The sequence below is a fragment of the Grammomys surdaster genome, unplaced genomic scaffold (assembly GCF_004785775.1).
Source record: "Grammomys surdaster isolate TR1022 unplaced genomic scaffold, NIH_TR_1.0 363, whole genome shotgun sequence".
Taxonomy (NCBI): Eukaryota; Metazoa; Chordata; class Mammalia; order Rodentia; family Muridae; genus Grammomys; species Grammomys surdaster.
The window spans coordinates 5371374-5396401 of record NW_021604782.1 but is presented as its reverse complement, the minus strand read 5'-3'; the positions used below and the strand labels follow the sequence as shown (position 1 = coordinate 5396401).

General features: G+C 39.0%; 1 protein-coding gene across 1 annotated transcript in view; it reads right to left on the bottom strand.

The window, feature by feature from the left end:
• Window positions 1-429: 429 nt before the first annotated feature.
• The window catches only part of Rad23b (RAD23 homolog B, nucleotide excision repair protein), a 37556-nt gene continuing 12957 nt past the window's right edge, over window positions 430-25028 (bottom strand). Inside the window, exons 2-10 of the mRNA XM_028779959.1 lie at window positions 22309-22390; window positions 20780-20859; window positions 18330-18598; window positions 13182-13237; window positions 10393-10520; window positions 8926-9061; window positions 7827-7954; window positions 6947-7132; window positions 430-2806 (exon numbers count right to left, since the gene is read on the bottom strand). Of these exons, the coding sequence (XP_028635792.1) occupies window positions 2693-2806; window positions 6947-7132; window positions 7827-7954; window positions 8926-9061; window positions 10393-10520; window positions 13182-13237; window positions 18330-18598; window positions 20780-20859; window positions 22309-22390 (1179 nt within the window). The 3' untranslated portion in view covers window positions 430-2692. The remainder of the gene's footprint in view (window positions 2807-6946; window positions 7133-7826; window positions 7955-8925; window positions 9062-10392; window positions 10521-13181; window positions 13238-18329; window positions 18599-20779; window positions 20860-22308; window positions 22391-25028) is intronic.

The window sequence follows — 25028 nt, the reverse complement described above, 5'->3', positions numbered from 1 at the left end:
AAACAAAGGTAAAGACCATTTGTCACTTGCAGCGGTAAACCAGATTTTACTTGTATGGTAATTACTTTCTAACCTGGTCATTTTTCTGGGCGGGTGCAGGGAATATGTGATCAGGAAGTCCCCACCCTTCTGAAAGAAATCACTACTCTCTTTGTGTTATCACTTTTGGGTTGGGTACTGGAAATGGGGGAATTGGTAATTCTGTGCCATCTATTAATTTAAGTACCTTCATGAACCTTCATGAGTCATATAGCCTATCAGGTATTCCACTACTGCGTCCACATGTTAGCTGAGAACCCGGACTCTACAGCTGGCCTCCTAAATGATACACCAATCAACTTCCACCGAGGACAAGTACTGGTGACGGAAGCAGTATTACTTCCCATCTAAGCTTGTACTTAAGAATCTTAAAAAATGAGAAATGCAATGTCAGGTGTGTTGAAAATACTTTATAGTCAATTCTCTGGAATCCTAGTCATCTAGTACAGGAAAACGCAACAGGGTGGAACATTTCAGTACTTTTAAACAACGAAACAAAATATTGACTAGAAGATGGCAAAATAATTTTACAAATATAAATTCAGGCTCCTCATATTTCCTATCGAGCAGCTAAACAATAAAAATACTAAAGATGCAAGATTCAAAAGTCCAATAGTCACCTCTATTAAAGATATTTACCAAAACTATCTAATTTAGCAGTAAGAGCAACAGGCACGAAAGCCCACTTCACTCATGTATGGTGTCTCAGCTGAGGAAGAAATGGTCACACTGGCCGTGCTGTCCTCTGGGGGAAATCATTACTCCTACTATGTGCAGGTCTGTGTCCAAGGACAGAAGTTCCATGCCACCAACTTCTGCTGTCACTTTCCAAAGAGAAACAACAGCTGCTATTTTTTATAAGCTTCCTGTGCCGTCTTATGCTAACATTCTGAGCAGTAAGGAAGCAGACAGAACAAATGAAAGCATTCCCCTATCCCACTGGCAATGTTACCCCTCTCCCTAACCCACTGCTGTTCTGTCTTGAAAGAATGATGCATTTTGTTTCATTCTCCTGAGACATCTCACATTATCCAATGTAAAGCACATGGGCAATACACATCCAACAGCCTACCAAGTTTACGGAATAAATACATCAAAGTTAAACATGGTACATCATGAAGGAAAAATCACGGTCTCATTTATTTTCATGAAACAGGTTCTGAGCACATGAAAGCTTAGGAGTCATCACAGTGGTGGTGAGCACACTGCCAGAAACTGCACAGACGGTCTGCAAAGCCATCTTCTTACACAGTATCAGACAGTGGAAAACATTACTTCCTTCAATAATCTCATTTATGATCAGGAAAAGATTTGACAAATTCAACAAGCTGACACTGGGCCCCTCTTTACAATCAAATAGCAATGCCAATGAGGGAGTTTCCAAAGAAAAACCAGGATGAGCAAAATCCAAATAAAAGCCAACACTGTGATTGAGATTTTTCTTTTAATATGTGACGAAATATCTTGATTGTATATTTTCCAAAGTACTTTCCAGCCACATCTCCCAACCATACAAAAAGTTTGCTCCCATCTTTAAAGCAGTAAAAGATGCTGGATTATAGCTCCACCCACCTTCTCTTTGAAAGCAACGTAATACTAATGGATTTAATGGTGATACATTCTTATCTAATAAAGAAAAACATCCACAAGTATCAGAAACCCAGTTGTGAAAGATCTGCATTAATTTTGAACTGAATCAGCCTTTTGTGATTTTTTTTTTAAAGGCAGCAGTTTGACTCACGACTTGCTGATCAAACACGTTTCTACTGAGGAAAAGGGAGGGGGGAGGGGAGTGAATGCTGCAAAGTTTCTTCATTGGCCCCCAAAGTGCTAATTCACAAAAGGGATACATCAAAAGCAAACATGCAATGGTTGTTTTGAATCTTTTACTGCAATACAACAATGAAGTAAACAGTAATTAGACACCTACCAATTTCCCCCCAAACAAACAAAGAATGTAAACAGGAAAATAACTCTGCCTATATGTATACAGCTTCTCAAATCATGTTAGAGGGGCTCACATTCAATAATCAAGAAATTTTAAAATAGCAGTAATTATCTTCATTTTAAGAAAAAGCCCCCTTTCTACCCTCCCCACCCCAAGCACTGAACATGAAGAATGGGTTTCCTTCTGCATCAATTTCATACTGATGTGAAGCAGCAACAATGACTATCAATAATTTGGCATTTCTGTTTACAGATGCTCCAATTTTTCCCCCTCAATTTCAAAAAGCCATTATCCAGTGTTGCCATAAAACAGACTTTAGGTTCTAGGTAGCAAAGATTCTTTCAGAAACCAATGTTAAGTCAAAGAAAAGAGAAAGCAGGGCATCACACTAAATTTCTGGATCTAGTACACTAGAAAGAATGAAACCCAGGAAACGTTACCTACTGTTTAGAAGAATAAAGCCCTGTAAAGGCGGATGTTTGGTTGTATAGTATTTTACATTGTGTGGATCTGCAGCATCTGCTAACTGAAGCAGACATGCACTGTATGTATCCCTGCCCTATGTCCTAGCTCCCCACCCCCACCCCCACCAATCTACTACCGTATACCAAATATTGTGGATATGAGCCCAAGTCACCCCAGACAATCCAGTGAACAAGGTTAGTGTAATGCACTGGTGTGAGTGTGAGGTACAAAAGAGTCCCTTCAGTCTTCATCAAAGTTCTGCTGTAGAAGAAAGTTGGCAGCCAGATTCTCATTCTTCTCACAAGCAAAATATGCTTGAATCACAAGTCCTTCAGGAAATCCTAATGCCTTTAACTGGAGGGGGAAAAAAAGGAAGCAATTAAATTCAATTCATCAATTATGGTGAATAAGTTTGCTTTATATACTAGGGATTGCAACCCTGCCCCTGGACACTTTAGACAAACAGCACGATAGAAAATGCTCATCGAAATGTCACAAGCTTAGCCTCACTCGGACCTGGATTCACGGTTCAACACACTCTTAGGGTGGGAAGAAATTTATGACCATCCAAAATACTTTTTAAAAAAAATGTTGTTCTGAGTTAAGGAGATTAACAGGCACTCTACTTACTAGAATGTATAAGAACTAGAACTAGAAAGTATTTAGTCCGTTCTAGTATCTACACTAAAAACCAGTAGTTAACTGTCCTGATTTAAAAGTAAATGACCACAGATAAATATGGACATCAAACGGCTTTAGTAACAGACGGTTTAAGAAAGGGGGAGAACACATGGAAATATTACCTTAACTTGTACACCAACTTTTTGAAAAAGCAAATGTTTCATTTCTTCTTTTTTTTGTTAAATTTATTTATTCACTTTACATCCAAGTATCAATGTTTCATTTCTTAACATAGCTTGTACCTTTCAATGTTGCTCTTTAGTTCCTTGCCTTAGTCAACACTTTATAGTGTTGGATCAATTACAGTACCATGATGTATTGTGAAATGAAGACAACTGTGCTTAAATTTACAGCATATTTGAATCCCCAATCAGCTATTTAATCTCATTTATTTAAACTCCATTAAAATTACCTAAGATCTAATACTCACTGCTTTTAAAGCCTTTAAACTCTCAAGATAACTAAATACTTTACTATATAGAATTATTACTTCTCAGTCAGATGAATACCCTCAACTGTCTCAAAAACTTTCTATTATACACTACAGAAAGGAGACTATTAAGAACTGGAAAAACAACAACAAAAACAAACTAAAAAAAAACCCTCAATTTAGCACAAGAAGCTATTTATAAATTAAAATAGAAGAATCTCAAAAACGAATTTGTTATCGATGTTGTGTCCAAATTAAAACTGGGGTAGCTGAAGTTAACAGAAAAGAGTTGGGACAATTCAGTAACACACTGCAGTGAGACATAGACTTAAAGTCAAAGATGTTAGACTGTAAAGATAGCATCATGCACAAGATAACCAAAAGACAACTACAGTAGCTTTAGTTACTAGACAGAACTGGTACCAGAGATGAAGGGCATGTTTACGACAAAGAAAATATAATGATAGACGTATATATAACAAGGGCCAGAAATACACCAAGGAAACAAAACTAACACAGAAAAGAAAAAACAGCAATACTGCTCCACCTGGAGACTTAATGCCACCACTCTCAGTCACAGTACAGTACAGTCAGACAGAGCACCAAGGAAATCAAAGAAAGTGACCAGCACTCTAAGGCAACTTGTTGGTCTTGACAGCAGGAGAATGTTTAAAAAAAAGAAATGCAAAGTTCTTCCAAAACCACCCTTTACTCCTACTGTGGGGCCACAATTCCCCAATACTAAAAAACAAGATATCCACCACCAGGAAACTACAAAGTAATAGTTGTTATAAATATGGGTACCAAAACCCTCAACCAAATATCACAAGATTGAATCAAACACCTTTATCTAATGGACAGTGGGCTTTATCCCAGGAATGCAAATGATATTTCTATATATAGAATACATTTCTTGTAACAATGAAAGATGATCCTTTGATAAACTTAGAAAAAGTATTTAACTTGTTATGACAAAGTCTTTACACCCTACTATTGAAGGCAAACTTCCCTAACCAGCAAACTCCATGGAAATAAAAGTAACAAATGAGTTCAGCCAAGATTTTGGGGAATATTAGATCACCACACAAAACCAAACTGTACTTCTATGCAACTAATAATGAATATTTTGAAAATAAAAAGAACAATTCCTAACAGCATCAGAGAGAATAGTTCTTAGGAATAAACTCAAAAGTAGTAGAATTTTTTATTTTTTATTTTTTTGGTTTTTTTGAGACAGGGTTTCTCTGTATAGCCCGGGCTGTCCTGGAACTCACTCTGTAGACCAGGCTAGCCTTGAACTCAGAAATCCACCTGCCTCTGCCTCCCAAGTGCTGGGATTAAAGGTCCCACCACGGGCCAGCAAATTAATTTTTAATGACTACAGCTATAGTATACTAGTTGCTTTTTTTGTTTTGTTTTGAAACAATCTTACCACACAGTCTCAAGACTCTGCCTCACAGGTGCTGGGGTGTCACGATGCTGTTCTATCACACTCTGATGGTTAACAAAGCAGAAGAATCAAGACTTCAAAATTATCCTTACCCACATACCAAGCTGAAAGCCACCACAGGCTACTATATATCAAGAATGCCTCAAATGACAAATCCAAAAACCAAAAAGAGGGAAAAAAGGATACAGGACATTTCTCAAATTCATTTCCAGGGTGAGCATAATAAGGACTCTAAACTCAGCCAAAAGTTCTACCCCCAGAAACTAGACAAGCTCATCCTGAGATTTACAGAGTAGAATGAGGGATCTGGAACAGTCACAATTATTTTATAAACAAAACTGGAGCACTCCACACACTCTGATTTCAAACTTGCTGAGAAGTTATTCTCTGCCGGAGAAATGAGCTAATTCAAGCCAAATTAAAGTATAAAGATGGGTTTCTTGGGGGGAAGCTCTTAGGCAGGTTTACCAACCTCACAGGAGGGTCAGTGAAGTTGCTGTGGAAACAGGGAGGGAGGGAGGGAGGGAGGGAGGGAGGGAGGGAGCCAGACCAGAATGTCTGGATTATATAGTGAAGAGCGACTGGGTGAGAGGAAGCCCAACCCATGAGTTGGAAAGTTCAGCAAACATGCTGGGGTATGCCAGCCACACCCTGTAACAGTTAGGGACTGAGGGATGCTGAGAGAAACTGGAGGCCTGGTATACTTTGGTATGTTAAACATGTACTTCATATTTCACAAAACTTGTCCCCAGCCTGAAACCCTGATACCTTCCTAGAAATCTGCAGTAAAGGTAGTGAGGAGTGAGGTACTGGCCTCGATGGCTATGGATAAACATAAATTAAAAGATTAAAACGGAACCTCCCAGCACTTGGGAGGCAGAGCCAGGCAGATTTCTGAGTTCGAGGGCAGCCTGGTCTACAGAGTGAGTTCCAGGACAGCCAGGACTACACAGAGAAACCCCGCGTGAAAACAAAACAAAACAAAAAAAAACTGAATCCCCAAATAACCCTGACACATCCATGCACCACTAATTTTTTTATAGGAACCTATAACTTCAAAGTCTTTTCAACTGGTGCTGGACACATGGATATCCACATGCAAAATAGCAGATACCCACTCGTTCTCCATACCAAAGGAACTCACAGTGGATCACAAGCCCTACACGGAAAAGCCATCTGTGTATTCTCTGGAAGAATTAGTAAACCTGGCTTTCAGATGGATTAAGCAATGTTCTATATAACACCAAGAAAACAGAAAAAAAATCACAAAGAAAAAGAAGAACAGCTACAACGAGAATCCAATTGAAGTCTAAGTACAGAAGAAAATTAAAGGCAGACATGGGCAAGCACATCTTTAATCTCAACACGAGAGGCAGAGATCTCTGTAAACACAGGCCTCTATCTGATTATCATCTCAAAACACTTCATAACAACGTGAAAACACACACACACACACGCAAACAAAAAACAAAAAACCAATGTAAAAACAATGTAAAAAATAAGGGAGAAACTGAGTTACTGATCACAGCATCGTAAGACGTAGGCTACTGAAGGGCCCAAGCTTGTACCAGTCCACTTGTTAAGACAGAAAGAGACAGTTAACGTCCCGTGTTTATTGTATACCACTCGTATATAATTCACATAGATATTTAACATTTTGGAAACAGTAGCAAAGTAAGTATGAAAAATGAATGATTTTGAATTAGGTATAATGTTTAGTACTTTAACCAATTAATATTCATACTTAATTTACTCAAGAAGGTACTTTGTTGCTATTGGGGCCAAGAAAGGACAACAGCAGGGGATGTGGCTAAGAGCCAGTCTTTATTGCAGTCCCTGGGGCAAGGGACAGAAATGTCAAGCTGCATGCCAATGGGAGCCACTAGCCCAGGTGCTAGGGTGACCAACGAACCCAAACTGTACCCAAACTCACCCGTTCTATAGCTTCTTTCTCCTGAGGTGTTACTTGAATGTAGTTCATGTGCCCACTTCCAGCTTCTGCAATTCCTCCACCTCCACCACCGCCTCCTCCGCCACCTCCTCCTCCACCCTGACCACCTGCTTCCTGAACTGGTTCATTTAGCATCTGAATAAAATGCTCCTGGTGTTGGCTAATTTGCTGTAGTGATGTAAAAAACAGAAGAAATAACACATAATTACTGTCTGTAGAAAAAAAAAGCAATCTTAAATAAAAACAAGATAAGCCAGGCATGAGGAATCACACTTTAAGTCCAGCACTTAGAAGGCAGAGGCAGAAGATCATCTTAGAAATCCCTGAGTCCTACAATAAACCGAATTTCCAGTGAATTCTTACATTATTATTAAAGAAACACAACAGTTTTAAAAGATAAATGGAAAGAATGCAAATTTTTTCAAAAATACTCCATTCATAAAAAATCAACATTAGAAAGCTACCATGTACCATGTGTCTAAGTAGAGGACTTACACTTCCTGTATACTTTATCTTCCATACTAGTAGGCTACTCTGTACTGTATAAAACTCAACTATCTTCTGGTCTGAACACGAAGTATGCCCATAGGTAAGTTTCTAAGCGGCAATGTCCCACTAGCAGCAAAAGCGATTTACAAAGTAAAACACCCTCTCAGATTCTCAAATACATTACTGTGTCTGGGAAATCTGAAAGAGGAAATAAATATTTCCCACACTTAATTTGTCACCCAATATAAGCTAATCAATCTTTTTATTTGTTCTTCTACCTAGAACATAGGCTCTGGGTTCATAGATACAAGACATCATAGGTACAAGACAAAACATTTCAACCCCATTTTCCAAATTAATATGGATTAGTCACCTGCAGCAACTGAGGGTTCTCTCGACCTATCTGCTGTAGCAAAGCTGGAAGCAAGGAAGGATTCTGCTGGATAATTTGTCTCATCTGTTGAAACTGAGGCTGATTTCGTAAAAATTCAAGGGGGTGACCTGAAATACAAACATTTCAAAATAAAAACAGTAAGTGCATCTTAACAGCAGGTAGTTAAACCATCGTTCAGATAGAAAATATTATATACGAAAATGACTTGAGTTCGTGTGTTATAAAGTAAGTCACACTCTCCAAACCACAATGTGTCTGCCACCTTTGCTCTAGAAGTTATACTACTACTAGAAAAAGGCAAGAATACTCAGAGGCAAGCCCACCCACAATGCCCTGTGAACCATCACAAAAACCTGGTGTCCTCTACCAAAATAAAAAGCTGTGATGTTGCATATTGCAGTTGCTCCCAAAAAGAAACATATGTATGTTTATGGGTATTTAGTCCTATATTATATGTAATAATAAAGTGAGACCCAGAGACCAAATTTACCTAGTAGGTGAATAGGAAATACTAAAATCTGAGCCAGAGTTATGTCTCTTCTTTCCACTATATTAGAGTCTCAACTGTCTGCCAAAATGAGAACAAGCTCTCAAACCAAAGCAAAAAACAAAACAAAACAAAAAAACAAACAAACAAAAAACAGCTTTTTTGAAATTAACCACTACCACTGCCTCCACCACTATCACCATTTTTTGAGCTAGCATCCCTCTCCCTATGTATCCTGGCTGTTTGAGAACTCTGCTGCGTAGATTATGTTTCTTCAAACTCAGATGCTTTCCAATGCTCTAATTAAAGGAGTGTGTCTCCACACCCTGCCTGAAATGATTCATTCTTAGCAAGGTGAGCGAGCCATCCATTCAAATCAGACAATGAATTCAAACTGTGAATAATCGTTTTTCAGAGCAAACTAGTAGCGTAAGCTCTGATAACACTGGTGTACACTAAAAGCCAGAGAATCTTTCTACTGTGAGTGAAGAAAACATAAGGCTTATCCAAGAGTTCTGGGAATGAATCTTAACCATTAAACAATCTTACACTAAAAACTCAAGACCATTCGCCATCTGACAGTCACTTTACCTCCAGAAGTGGTGGTGGTTGTTGCTGTTGTGGTCGCTGCAGCTGCAGCTACTGCTGGAGACTGAGGAGTTCCAGTACTCACAGCCTGGGGAGGAGGATCAACCACAGCCTGACTTTCCCTATCTCCAGGGATTCCCTGCCAAAACAATTTCCACATTTTAAGATATCTCTCTCTCTCTCTCTCATACACACACGCTAACTATTAGACACAGCAAAACAATTATAGCTTACTGAGCACTGTCTGTGTACAATACATGTCTGCCTATGAAATCTTACAAGTAGCCCAGAACAATGCTGCATATCACAAGGTAGCATTGCTCAACAGAATTTTCCAGTGACAGACAGATGTACTATCCAGTAACAGCAACAACTCGTGCTGCCCATGGATTCCAGGCAACTTTTGCTGCAGAGGTTTTCATAATCTGTCATTCTGTGAAACAAAGGACTGTGTTTACATGAACCAGGCAACTGGTGGACAAGCAACAAAGTTTCCTCTACTGACCTAATGCTTCTAAACAAATATCACCTAAGAAGCGTCATACATAAAAACAAAAACTTTAAAGATGGACAAATTGGTATGTAATGTTAATAGTTTACATTTCAAATAATGCTTTTCGGGCTGAAGAGATGGCTCAGTGGTTAAGAGTACTGACTGCTCTTCCAGAGGACCTGAGTTCAATTCCCAGCAACCACATGGTGGCTCCCAACCATCTGTAATAGGATCCGATGCCCTCTTCTGGTGTGTTTGAAGACAGCTATGGTGTACTCACATACATGAAATAAATAAATCTTCAAATGATGCTTTTCGTATGTTTCAAGCATTTATCTTTTGAAATTACAATTTAAAAAGTACACTCAGATTTTCTATTTTGATGCGCAAGATTTAAACAAATGGCAGTTATACCCATTTTAAAATCCATCAAATTCTTAGACTTTAACAGATGGTAATGAGTTTATTCCCTATTAAACCAAAGCCAAATTCACTTAAAGAAGAAAGAGCAGTGGCTAACAGGGGCTATACCACAAGAACTCACAACAGCCATTTTTCACACGAAGTTACAAGAGTATTAGCAGATTCAGGGTCCAGAACATCCATCAAATTCTCAAACAGAAAAGTTAATGCTGCTTCCTCACAGAGGATAACTGAAATTTTACTCTAAGTCATTCCTAACAGATCTAGGGTGTCACTCTGTTCAATTATACAGTTGCCTTCACAGAGCTTCAGTAGTGTGAAAGGTACTACCCCAAAGAAGAGCTACTTCATAACTCACCTCACATCATTCCCTAAATAAATCATTTCAGAATATTTTCCAGGTTACATTTTAGCAACACAAAATGTTAATATTGTGTGGGAGGAGGAGTGGGGACTAGCTATCATATAATACTCTCCACTGAATTGTTAATTCATCTATTAAAATCTTAACTTCTTTAAGAGTTTGAAAGAGACAAGAAAAACACACTTCTCACCATTAGAAGATATTCCACAGCTCTGTCAGGGTTGTTGAAACTGGCTCTCAGGGCTGCAATTACTTGTTCTCGTTCATAGCCCATTGACATGATCTCAGTTACCATATTCTCATAAGACTGACCTGTCACTAAACCGGTGTGTGGGGGACAAGGGAAAAAAAAGTACAGGAACATTCAACAAACATTCTCTCCATGGCTCTTGACTGCATGATATCTATACTTCATACACTGTTATGCTAGGTGAAGACAATTAACAATGTAGTAAGTCAATGTCCACATTCTAACCTCCAGAACCTATAAATATGAGGATAAATATGTATAATAAACCGAACTGACCTTCCAGATGTGCCTAATGTCATCAACAAAGGTAAAAGTAAAGTGGGACAGAAACAGGGTTAGAGACAATAAAGAGAAAAGCAGAACCAGAGCTCTGCTGTTTGTTTTTTACAGGTGGAGAAAGGGTTCGCAAACATACATTCTTGCTGATTCCTTGGTATCAGTCAGCAAGATCCATATCAAAGGTTCTGACCTACAAAAAATGGCCAGGTAACAAACTGTTTTATACCACTAAATTTGTGGTAACTTACAAAAGTAACAGAAAACTAGGAGGTTTTATATGCATAATAGAAATACCAGGTACACATGCAAGAAAGACAGGGAAGGCAACCTGTTAGTAAGAGACAAGGGAGCCAGGACCTGGGGACCGTTCTTACAATTCCATTTGGATGGCTGCTGCTGTGCGTTTAAGGCCAGTAAGGACAGTATGAGAGAGACATAAAGACAAATGCCATCTCACAAGAGCCCAAGTCCACTGCTGTACATATTTCAAACAATCAATTCTGATGCAATACAATAATAAGACTGTGCTTTATCTTTTTCTTTTGACACCTTGCATTTTCAAACTGATGGGAAACACAGGTTGGGAAAGTTACAATTTCATACCAGGGATGGAGGTACAAGTATTATGCCTGAGTCACTAATGCACAGGCTATCTCCAATCTCCCCAGATGGACAGCAGCTTGCCTGAATAAAAGCTACTCCCACCCTCAACTCACTTCTTGTCAAAACTATTTTCTTTCCCACTTGTGTTCTGGGTAGCACCTCAGAAAGTGGACTGGTTATGGTCTCCCTTCTCTGCTCCCAACTCTGCCCTCTACTTTAAGTGACCAGCAGCCATGTTGTCACCTATGAACAACAGCAAGCACACTGACGAAAGTAAGGGAACAAAGACTTGGGAGGCTGCAGATTCCCCCTTGGAAATTTAAATAAACAAGTCTGCAAGTTCAGAGGGAAATGAGTAGTAGCACAATTCATGTAGGGAATCCTCACAGCATATACATTGTATTCAGCCATCCCCACAGTTCAAATGTTTAATTATGGCCTAACCCAGAACCACAGAAAGCACACAATTAGAGTCAGGAATAATATTTACTAGAGTGCTTGAGAAGAATGGTTTGAGACAAACCACAAAAGCCAAATGGGAAGTTACAGAAGCAGGGATTCAACAGAGCAGAGACCCTGGGATTATAAAGCTGAGGTGGAATGACCCAGTGAAATAAATACATAAATAAATATAAGGGATATTAGCATTCCCATTTGTTGTCTCCTTGACCAAGTCATAAACTGTTCTGCTCCTCTTCTTAAAAAGTGTGTAAGTAAAAACATCACCAGCAGCAGCTGAGGTTCAGATGCAGCAGCAGCAGCAACAACAAGAAGCATCATCTACCAGGCTCCCAGTCAAGAGTCCCAAAGCGCTCTATTGTGGCGATACTGGTAACAACCAGAACCTTTAGTAACATTAGGGAGTGCCAACTGCCTCTAGCTCTGAACCTACAGAATAGTTTACCATTCTCTAAGTAATCCTCTTGTCTAGTTCTTCCAATACCTTTATAACAATTCTCTACAAGTTATGGCTTTTCGTGTATGAAGTAGTATGCCTTCAGTCTCATGAACACATGCTTACTCAAGTTTTTGGTGGCAGTGTTGTCCCAGGACAGTTTCTCTAAGATGAAATCCTGAATTTAATATACCCAGATAATCATGGGCTGACTATTTAAAACATCTACATTTTTGTCTCTACATACATGAGAGTATCGAGGAGTTAAAGCCCAAGTAGTTCAGGACTGATATGTTATTCCTCCCCCCCGCCCCCAAGGGTTTTTAGAGCCATTGGAATGCTGCTGTTGGGAAGCCCAGAGCCCAAACAGATGACTGCAACTATCCCAGCCTTTTACCTACTGTACAAAAACAGAAACAGGAATATTATCCAATAAACAATAAAAACATGAACTGTACAGTAGGGGTTTAATCATGGGAGCTGATAGTTTGGGGATGAAGGGAAAGGGGAAAGCTTTATTAAAATATGTCAAATCAAAGACTGGAAGCAAGAAGGACGTTTTACTACGTGCCCATGTAAGGAACAGGATACAGTTGGAAATCTAAAAAGCCACCACAGTGGATGAAGACTGGAGGTGAACAAGCAAGTATGAGGTACACAAAAGAAACCAGCAAGGCCTTCTTAAGGCACTTCTATAAGGGCCATCCACAGACCAAACCTGTTAAGACCACATAAAGTTCACAGTGGGAAAATAATTTGCTTCAATGGATGTACTTAACTGCAAGAGGAGATTTTAAAGAAGTCAGCAGAATACATCAAAGTCTCTAGTACTAACAATATAAACAAATCATTTTAAAGTTTAATTGTGAGTGGTCATGAAGCTGACATTGTCAGTGTGGTAAAGAGGATGACACTGACATCCAACAACATGTTTTCTGAGTTAGACACTCACCAAGAGCACTTGTTGCATCTTCAAAAAGATTTGACCGGGAAGAATCTCCTGGTGTACTGTAAAGAGGTTTTAGAACAATCACATTTCAAAAAGTATACAAAATTCATTTTATAGTAACTAATTTCTAAGGAATACTTTAGGCATTAAAGTGTGTGAGTAAGCCAGTCTCTTTTAAGAGGTTACAATCAGAGCTGTACCTTTAGAATTTATAGTTAAGGGAAAAAATTCAATCTTAAGACTTCTGCGAATTCATCATTGTAAACAACATCAAAAGGCTATAAATACAACACCCTTAAAATGGCACTGCAGTTAAAATACCCTAGAAATCAAGCCACAGCAGAAGAAACATCAAAAGTAGTAGTACATGATAAAAGTAGCACACATATAGAAACCAACGAAGCAGCCAAGTCTTTCAGTGAGGTATTCTATGAAAGTTTTCAACAACTAAGAGGGAAAAAGGCATACAAGTTATACTGCACATGCGAAAAGGGAGGCAAGGGTAAAGATCCTATGCTGTCCCAAAGAAAACCAATTTTAGGCCTAAGGGCCTAGGTTAACCAGCAGAAACATGCATGCAGACATGCTCGTTTTCTTCCTTTCTTTCTTTCTTTCTTTCTTTCTTTTTTTGGTTTCTTGAGACAGAGTTTCTCTGTGTAGCCCTGGCTGTCCTGGAACTCACTCTGTAGACCAACTCAGAAATCTGCCTGCCTCTGCCTTCCAAGTGCTGGGATTAAAGGCGTGCGCCACCACCGCCCGGCCTGACATGCACGTTTCTATTTTGTTGAGAAATTGATGAAATTCAAATAAAGGGCTGACAAACAAGATTATCAAACACCATGGAGATGCACAGTGGATAGACACAATCGTGTTGCATATTTAATAAAGTAGAAGTGAAGCTATCCAGAGGAATGAAGAGGACAAATGGGAGGAGCAATGAGAGAGAGGGTAGTTATGCTCAGTGACAATGTTTATGATATTAAGTAACAAGTAATTAAAATCTTTATTTTAGTATCTCAGAGTATATGTATGTGTACCACATGTGTGGTGCCTTGGAAGTCAGAAGAGGCACTAGATTTCCTGGGCTTGGAGTTACAGACAGTTGTGAACTATCATGTGGGTGCTGGGAACTGAATCCCAGGTTCTCTGCCAGAGCAACTAGTGCTTATAACTGCTGGCCATTTCGCCAGCTCCACTACTACACATTTTAAAAGGACAGTAAGAGTAAATTACCACATGCACTCCATACATTTATACTTTTTTCCAATTTCAGTTTCTGAGTTAAATGCATTTGTGGTCATGGGCACAGTGTCCACGGTGGACAAAGGACAATGAGCAGTGGCTGGCTCTCTTCTACCATGTGGGCTAGGCAAGAAATCAAACTCAGGTTGTCTGGTTTGGAATCTAGTGCCTCTACCCACTGAGGCATGTCACCCATTCCAACTTTAAGAACAGAAACAATGTACTCAGGAAAGTGCCAAGCATAACACCCATAATGATTATCACAACTAAAACAATTCTGCTATATAATTTTTAAAGTTTCTTCTTAAATCATTAAGTATGTGGAGGACAAAAGATTTCAAAATAATTTATAATTTCTCTGCCCAAGGCTCTTACCCCACCAAGACAGTCCCGAACAAAATAAATAGAAAATGAAGTGTCTTGGACAGCAGTATAGCTCCTGATACCTATTCACCAAGTATTGTGCGACACATCTATCTTGTTTTCTAGACTGTCTGTCATACTCCCATACAATTAAGAAAAAAGACAAAGTAGCTAAATACTTGCTTCAGCAGCCCATATACTAAAGCCCCTGAACAACGCGGACACTCAAGTAGCTAGTGAATTAAATGAACTGAGAAGCATAGGGAAGCAGAGGCAAGAGGATCTGAGTTCCCAGTCAGACTGTTCTAGGACAGCCAAGGCTACACAGAGAAAAACCCTGTCTCAAAAACCCAAACAAAAAAAGAAGTCTATAGCCTGCTTTCCTACATCACTAGGGATTCTTTCCTAACTTACATAACTCTTGAGAGAATTAAAAATATTAACTTAAAATTTTACTCTTTGGAAATTTTATACATGTATGTATTTAATGAATATGCATCATGTATTTAATGTATCGTGACCATATCCACCCAACTCTTGAGTATTACCTGTCCAACTTTCCCACCTCTCCATCTTCATGACCCTTCTTTTTACATAACCCACTGAGTCTAACAGTACCGTCTATATGTGCCTGGGTGAGATGGCATCCATTAGAGCTCGGAAAACCCATCTGTGGCTATAACTGCCCCCTACCCATAAAAAAATGACCTCCTTTCCCAGTAACCATCTACTGCCAGTAACTCCTCAGCTAGGGGTGGGGCCACATGACCACCTCCCATCCATGCTAGAATGATGAATCGTTTTGAGTTTATGCAAAAAAAAATTTAGCACATTAATGTTCTGTTCAGATATGAGATGTTCATACTATGAGCTTTGTGAAGATATTAAGAAAGTCACTGTACTACTGACAAAGACATTAAATTTGTATCTATATTTTAGGGGTAACCAATTTGTCAAATTCCTAAATTCTTTTCTGCACACAGACTTTGATGAAATGGTTTAACCCGATTCTGGTGATCTTCAGTGTTCAAGAATGCATCCTAGCTGTATACTGGGAGATGGGTTTAAGTTAAGTGCCACAGATGTTGAAAAGTACTCTAGTTTAACACAAAAAAATTATTGTATTCCTTAAGATTTGTGCTATTTTGTCAGCAATGAACTAGAGTCCAGACTTCCAAAATACAGCTGACTAGGTCAGACATGGAAGCCACATCTGGGAGTAGAACATTTAAAACAAAGGTGTCCCATAGTCCCGGCCTAACCACTTTCTACAACTACTAAACCCTCCAGGAAGAAGTAAGTCATAGACTGTCTCAAGCTGTGTGCCATTCTGAGCAGCATGATGAAAGCTGTGCCTCCAGCTTCTATCTGAGTCTCTCTCGAACATCTTTTGTTCATTATATCCATACTATATATGCCACCTGCAGTCTCAATTACCAAAGCTATTGCTAAGGTGCCACACGATTGTGCTTAGGAAACCTATATTTTAACAATGGCCCCAAATGCAAGAGCAGTGATGCCGAGGAATGAAATACACCAGAAGCTTCCTGTAAGTGCCAGGATAAACGTTCTCAATGGAACTGGGAATGGAAGAGGTGCAGACTGACAAATCTACAGAACCATCAGACATTTTAAGAGAACACATTACAAAGTACTTATTTTTAGAGACAGGGTCTCTCTACATAGCCCTGGAACTCACAGAGATCCACCTGCCTCTGCCTCCCAGGTGTCCAACTATGCCCACTTGAAACAACTTTTTTCTTTGCGACAGAATCTGGCTAAGTAGGCTCACTCTGCCTTTGAACTTGCAGTCCTTATGCTTTGGCCTCTGGAGTGCTCTGATTAGTCATGGACCACAACAGCTGGGTCCATGTAACTTTTATTCCAGTAATTTTTAAAATTATTCTAATTTCATTAGTCATTAGTCTCTTAGTATTCCCAATCACTTTATCAGGAGCATGTTGTTTAAGGAAAAACCCAGTATAGCAGGTACCCACTAGACATCTGGAACACCCTGTATAAGGGGCAAATCTATGTATACTGTCATCAATATCATAAATATTTGCTTTCAAACATGCTTCCAAAGCATTTCCAATTACTGCCCATTTTCCACTGTGACTGACTCTGTTTCTAAGTTCATACAGCTCCTGCTACTGGTGTCACAAGTTGTACTAAGTCAGAAAACAAAAATAGCTTAGTGCCAGTTTCAGGTTGGCAGTAAAAGAAGTCATATTTTAGATAAGGCAGGGAATCCCTTCTATGATTTTTAGGCAAATTACTATGACTGAATCATTTGCTTTGGCCATTATCATTATTAATAAAGAACAACCCACCACCGTCTGCAAACAAACAAAAAACCACAATCCTGTCCAAAAAAACTGCTGAATAATCCTCACTGCAATTCCACCCCCACATCTCTTATCGCATTCACCAGGTTTCAGTGAGCAGTCACTTTGGCAGTAATAAGGAAGCAGCTCTGTCAGGAGGCAGTGGCCAAGAGTGTTATACAAAAGCCACAGGTGCCACTCAGCACTTCTGAATACATAGAATCCACATTGTTCACAGCTTTTGGCGCAAAAAAAGGCGTCAGAGGAAACAGCTCCACTGCTGACTCTTCCCCAGTAGTCTCTGCACACGTGCCACTTCCCATTTGCTGTAGACTTACTTTGACCCACATTTTATAAATGAGGGTAACACCCAAAGATCTTAACTACACTACTCTAAGCTATCAGAGCTAACAAACCAAATACAGTGCAACACAGCACCTCAATTATTCACTGATATGGAAGGATGCTTCTGTTCATATAAAACAACGGCCACAAACACAACAAATAAAAATGATCGGCTACTTTAGTTAATCTTTTTATTATATATTTCTTAAACACCTCTAATCAAAATAAGTAGTAGCTTTCCAGTAAACATTTTTTAAAAATAGAGGGCATAGAAATCTACATAAAAAATGTATGCCTATATTAACAGTAAACCAGCAAAACAAACAAGATGGCTGGGAAGATAGCTCAGGTGATAAATGGCCTGCTATGCAGCCATAAGAAATTGATTTCAGACCCCTAAAGCCAGGACAAAGAGGCATGCCCCTGTAACCCCAGCACTGTGAGGGTGGTCAGGGGTGGATCTTAAAGGTTCATTAGACAGCCTAGCTGAACTGGCAAGCTCTGGATGCAGCCAAAGATCCTGTCTTAAATAAGTAAGGTGGAGAGCAAGAGAAGGAGACACATTACATCAACATGTGCACATACATGAAAAAGACACAAGTACATTATCCAGAGTTCATTTAGAAATTAAAGATGTACTGGGCAGTGGTGGCACATGCCTTTAATCCCAGCACTTGGAAGGCAGAGGCAGGTGGATTTCTGAGTTCAACAGCCTGGTCTACAGAGTGAGTTCCAGGACAGCCTCGGCTATAAAAAGAAACCCTGTTGTCTTGAAAAACCAAAAAAAAAAAAAAGCAACATGATAGTCAGTTTAATTCTTAAAAATTAAAAAATATGGCTACTTGTGATATAATTCTTAAAATGTAGTCCTTACCTATCAGCTGGTGCTGGGCTAGTAAGCACTGGTGTCTGTGCTGGCTTTTCTGCAGGTTTCTCAGGCTGAGTTACACCAGTAGGTGCAGGTTCAGAAGATGTTGTAGTTGAGGCTGGAGTAGTGGAGGCAGGTGTGGAAGTAGGAGCCAGAGCAGGGGTGGGAGCTGGAGCCTGGGCCACAGCTGCTGCTGGGGAGGAGCTGACTGTAGTGGTGCTGGGAGAACTTGATTGCTGGGTTGTAGCTGGCACTGCTGTTGTCACTGCTTTAGGCTGGATGTGTTAAACAGGAAAGTAAATAAGGGATCACTGGACTTCAACAGCCACACAATTAGCCTAATAACCAGTACACTGAACATCATTTTGTAAGTGGATGATAAAAGATCAACATCAGCAAATGAAAGCAATTCACTGCTCTTCAAATTACCTATAATTTGATTATCTTAACTATCAAGTGCAATTAGCATAAGACACTCATTTCAGTCTTCACAACAATTCAATATGAAAAGAACCCAAAGAAGTCACTGTTTTAAATATAGAATACACATACCCAAAAGTGCCGTGCCATTTTCTACAAATTTTTACTCATGTACCTTAAGTATAACTTTAAAGATTATATTGCCATTTAAAAGCATTAGCAAAATAACCTTTTGGGACTGAAGTAGATTGTCTACAAACATTCCAAATAATCTGCTGTGTTTTAGGAGAAAAAACCCTCCTGCTGACTATAAAGCATCAGGTATAAGGACTCGCATAACTTAATTCTAAGTCTATTTTTCTGAAAATTTTGTGATTGCATTTTTCATCAGAGCTGAATAACATTCTGTTTTATCTATACTAGATTTTCATCATCTATTTCATTATTTCCTACTGCTATTGTTATTGTGACTTGAGAAAATTCATTTATTCCACTTCTGACTAGTTTGATGAAGCAACTTCAACCATCCACTTAAACTTGCTTCATTATTACTGAAAGAATGCTTTCAATGTTTGGTCCCTCCCAAACTCAGATACTTAAACCCTAAAGTCTTTATTGTTGTTTTCAGACAGGGTTTCATTTAAGTAGTCAGCCCTGCCTGTCTCTGCCTACAAAGTGCTGGGATTAATGGCATGTACCATCAAACCTGGCATAAATCTAGTATGAGGAGGGTAGAAATTCTATCTGTGCTATTAAAGGTAGGCCCTTTTAGATTGCAGTAGAGCCTCCACGAATAATTCCAGTGGCTTTATAAGGACACACACACACACACACACCCTACACATTGATAGAAATACAGGTATCATTACAATGACAACACACTACAAAGTGTCCTTGTGCAGTCTTCACCATGCTGTTTGGACTTCCATTCTCCAAAACTCTGTCTAACCTAATAATAAACCTTTTTCTTGGATATTTTATTAAAGATGACTAATACACTGCTCTTCCTCAGATTATACATCTTTAAGCAGATATACAAAGCAGTCTCTTTAAGAAATCAGTGTTGAAGCTCTGATCTGTAAGTGTGTGCAGGTGGAGCCAGATGTCAACTCTCAAGGGCCATCCACCTTTTTAAAAAGAAAATCTCTCATTGGTCTGGAGCTCACCAAGTACACTAGACTAGAAGGTCAGTGAGCCCCAGGGATGAGCCTGTATGCCTCCCAGTACTAAGTTTATAGCAGTGTATGTGAGCACCCGTTTAATGAAGGTTCTGGAGAAAACGGAACTCAGGTTCTTAGGCTTGCAAGGTAAGCTTTACCTTTACTGCTGAGCTTTTCCCCAGTACTCAAGCTGTACTTGAGAAAAAAAAATGTTTTTTTTTTTTTCATAAAATTACCCAATATGTTTAATGTAGTTCAATATCATAAATCATAGAACAGTTCTTACTTAAGAATTATTCCAAAAAACATTCCATTGTTTTTTTCAGTTGACTTTTCCTTTATTTTATAAAACTCTTATCTCTCGATTGAAAATTGAACCTGCATTCATTTCATGTGTTTTTAATTTTTATTTTTTAGGCTCTAAGCTTGTTAGGTCTAACACATACCTTATCAGTACCCGAAAAGCTACATATTAAAAGCCACACAATGAAAGATATTAATTTGATTGCTACGTGTATTTAAAATAATCACAGTGACTTAACTATTCTAGCACCTCTTTTTAAAGTAGTAAACACAGATTAAGGAAAAGTTAGACACTCTTAAGGGTTGTCAAGGGAGAAATGTCCGTTTAAAAATATGACACTTTGTTTTATCTTACATAAAGATGACTTTATGGCTACAAATATTTAAATATTACCTTTATAAGGGGCCATGGGAAATCTGCCTACATCTTGGAAAACAGGTAAGTGCACCATGCTATTTATTACATATGCTGTGTGTGTTATAGAAATGCATAAACTTTGTCCATTGTGGACTTGGTCACTGCTTCTGAGATGATTCACAAGCATAAAGATACAGAAGTAGCACGAAACTTACTTTTGTCACCATAACCACCACAAAGTTTTTCTCATCAATTTTATATTCTTTGAGAGCAGTATCATCACTGAGGATTTTGCCTAATAATTCAGGGGAGAAAAATGTTACTTAAAGACATATTAAGCTTCTTCTTACAAAGAAACTACTCTTATTTTACTGGCAACATTAATTCTACCAAGTAAAACTTCTAAGAAAAACTTTAGCAACCAGATAAGATAATATAAACAGACATGTCCTACTTTAAAAGCAGATGTCTTATGAGGAAATGTCTAACATCTCCAGTATATAAAACCCCAATTAATTTGGTTTTTAATTTATTAACTAGCTGCATTTAAGACTTACTACACAAAGAAATTTGAAGTAAGGCCTGAAAACAGGGAGATCCTAAAGATAAAGGATATTAAACATTTCAATTGCCTAGTCATTCTTTGGGAAATAAGTATTTTTTCCCTGATAAAAGGAATGAACAACTTCTTATTCTAAAATACCAAACACTTGATGAAGATGTCCCAACACTGTACAAGCAAAGTACTTATCAACAAAACATGCCGAGTGAGCAAACAAACCTTTCAGAAAAACAGCACAATACACAAGAAGGGGGAAGACTCTCGGAGCCCATGCTTAGGCTAAACAGATCCACCTGCCTCCAAAGTGCTGGGGTTAATAGCATGTGCCACCATGCCCAGCAAGAGGCTACCAAGTCTATTTTCCTAGGTTTTCAGTAATGCTAATTAAATTTGCAATTTCCTAGTCATACTCTTGGGTAACTTCCTATTTGGGTGTGTGTGTCTCTCTCTCTGTCCCTGTCTGTGTGTGTGTGTCTCTCTTTGGGTGTCTATGTGTCTGTGTCTGTATCCCTCCCTCCCTCTCTCTCTGTCTCTCTCTCTTTGGTTTTTAGAGACAGGGTTTCTCTGTGTAACCCTGGCTGTCCTGGAACCCACTCTGTAGACCAGGCTGGCCTCGAACTCAGAAATCCGCCTGCCTCTGCCTCTGCCTGAGTGCTGGGATGCTGGGATTAAAGGCGTGCGCCACCACTGCCCGGCTTGGGTCTCTTTTTTAATTATCAATTTCAAAGTACTCTATATAATTTGTTCTTTTCTTTTCTTTTTTTAAACACTACCATGAAGGTCTTTTGATGTCTGAAATAAAAAAAACTTTCATTCTACTTTGGTAGTTTAGAAAGACATACTGATTTTCTTTGAAAGGAACATATTTCATGCACATTAGTGAACCAGTACATACATTATTAATAGATTAAAAATAATGATGCTCAGTTTATGAATGGCACAGCAGTCAGTCACAATGCTCACAGACGAAGGAACATCACTCCATGGAGCAGGGAGGCAGATGTGTAAAAGGAAGACTGACTATTAAACCATAATTAAATATCTGTTCCCACTACTGTTATCTATGCAATCTTGTTTCTGACATAATCAACTTGAAAATACTGTCTAAGAAAACATTTTTTAAAACTAAAACAATGTCAAACAGGCAAGACATGGCAATTAATTTCAGAACTGAATTCCTACCTGCATAAATTAACTTCTGACCTGCTACCGGAAAGGCATCTTTCCCCTTTTCAGATTCAATCTTCTCTTTCAATGCCTTTACCTATAGGAAAAGTTAAAAATAAGAAAATTCAGCCAAAACAAGTAAAAAAAATTACAATATACTGAAAACAGAATGTAAGATAAAAATTCTAGTATATTTTAATTAGTACTTCAAGCACTTTGAAGATCTTGTCTTCCCAATATTTTCCTCAAAGACCCTCTCTGTATTGTTAGGTGCCTCTAGCAAGAGCTTTATTGTACACTGTTACACATACACATAGATCATAGAGCTAAAGCACCATAGACAAATAGCTAATAAATTTATTTTTTGACTCAATCACTTCAAAACAATTTTTTTTTAAATTTAAAGATTTTTATTTCACAAAATTTACGAGCTTATCACTCAGATTAAGAAATGCCTTCTAGCTGGGTGATGGTGGTAGTGTTGAGTAGCTATTACACAATAAAACCTTGTTTCAAAAACAAAAAAGAAATGCATTCTTGCCTTGCATGGTAGCACATGCTTTTAACCTCAGAGCTTTGGAGACAGGTAGATATTTATTTAGGAGTTTGAGTTTTATGTCAACTTTATGCTAACTTAACACAAGCTAGAATTATCTGAAAGGAGGGACTTTCACTGAGGTCCCCCAGTAGGTCCCCCAACTCCTGGGGAAACGGCTGTGACTGAATCTGTTGCCTGTCCACAGATGTAGTTTCCCTAACTGAAGGGCCTTGTCTGGCCTCAGTGGGAGAGGATGCACCTAGTCCTGCAGTGACTTGATATACCAGGGTGGGGGTGATACAGGGAACCTGGAGGGAGGGGGCTGCAATTGGGATGTAAAGTGAATAAATTAATGAGGAAAAAAAATTTCTCAGTGATTCACAAGGGAGAAAGAGCCCATTGTGGACGGTACCATCCCTGGGCTGGTAGTCCTGGTTTCCATAAGAATGCCAGGAGGAGCAAGCCAGTAAGTAGCATCCCTCTGTGGACTTTGCATCAGCTCCTGCCTTCAAGTTCCTTACTGCTTGAGTTCCTATCCTGATTCCCTTTGATGATAGACTACAGTGTAAAAGTGTAAGCCAAAGAAACCATTTCCTCCCAAACTTGCTTTTGGTCATGGTGTTTCATCACAGCAATAAAAACCTTAAGACAGAACTCAAGCCTGCTCTACATAGTGAGGTATATAGTGGAGTTACAAAATAAAACCCTTCCTTTAGAGAGTGCATTGGAGTAAGCAAAGAGCAAGAGCAAGAGAGGGAAAGAACATGCTTTCTGGGATTAGCAAAATGGCTTAGTTATAAAGGCACTTGCAACTAAAACTGAGGACCTGAGTGAAATCCCCAGGACACACTGGTGAAAGGAGACATGACTTCTTAAGTTGTTCTCTAACTTCCTATGCCATGACAAACACGTATACAAGAACACAAGTGCATACAAGCACAGTTGAAAACAAAAGCCCTTTAAGATAAGCATTCTAAGAAACCAAATACATCAATGCTAAAGGCAATTTTATTATAATGCTTCATTATAACCAATCAGAAGACCAATGCAATATAATGTCATTTACCCAGCAGTGTTTTTTAAGCACAAGGTAGTTCCAAGTTCAGCACAGGCTGAGAGCCACTGGGCCACTTATATGACTCTCAACAAGTGCCTCAGCCTCTCTCACCACCAGTCTCATCTATACTAGAGGGCTAGAATGGATGACCTTTATGGCATTTCAATTCCTAAAACAATGTGATAACAGGCTCATTATAAAGAATTAGAAAATGAGTCTAATCAACTCCTTGACCTGATCAGAAAGTAGAGCGGCTTATGACTTGGAAAGACAGACATGGCTCTCCCTCCTATCTTAATGGAAGGAACTCTAGTACTTTAAAGTCACATAAATCAAAGACAAGATCAACTGGAAAATTCCATTCGCTTCAATTTTCTAGAAGATTTCTAGAAACTGTCTAGGCTGATTGTCCTTCACTTTCTGTGAAAACTTAGCTGAGAAAAAGAGATACAGAGTTTCTTTGTGCAATTTATTTTTAAGTGTATGCGTGCTTCACCTGCATGTATTATCTGTGCACCAAGTGCATGCATTACTTGCAGAGGCCAGAAGAAGGCACCAGAGTCCTTAGGGAACAGGAGTTACAGATGGCTGTGAACCACTATGGATGCTGGGAATCTAATACCAGTCTTCTGGAAGACTAGCCAGGGTTCTTTACGGCTGAGCCATCTCTCCAGTCCTTTCTGTGTAACTGAAGTGATGTCATGGAGCCAGACACAGAGGTGGACACCTGTAATATCAACACTCAACGGAACCCTGTTTGGGGGTGATCTGGGTTACATAATCACAATGAGCCACAGGGATGTCTGGGCTACAAAGTCACAGTGAGCTAAGGCTAGCTTGGGCTACACATCAAGACTGTTTCCCAAAATGATGATGCTCTTTCGAAAATAAAAGAAGATTGGAGTGTCTAACTATACTAACATAAATGCAACACTAAGATAATGGTATTTTACCCACTCAGTTTTACAAGTGAGGAAGTGAAAATGCAAAGGTTAATTAAATTTACTGTCCTATGACCACACACTACTTACTCTGAGTTAGCTGGAACCCGAAGTGGTTCCATGTGACTCCAAGCTTTAGTGCATCCTAGAAACACTCTCAGTTGCCTGTGTCACATTAAGTTCCTTAAATACTATTCTG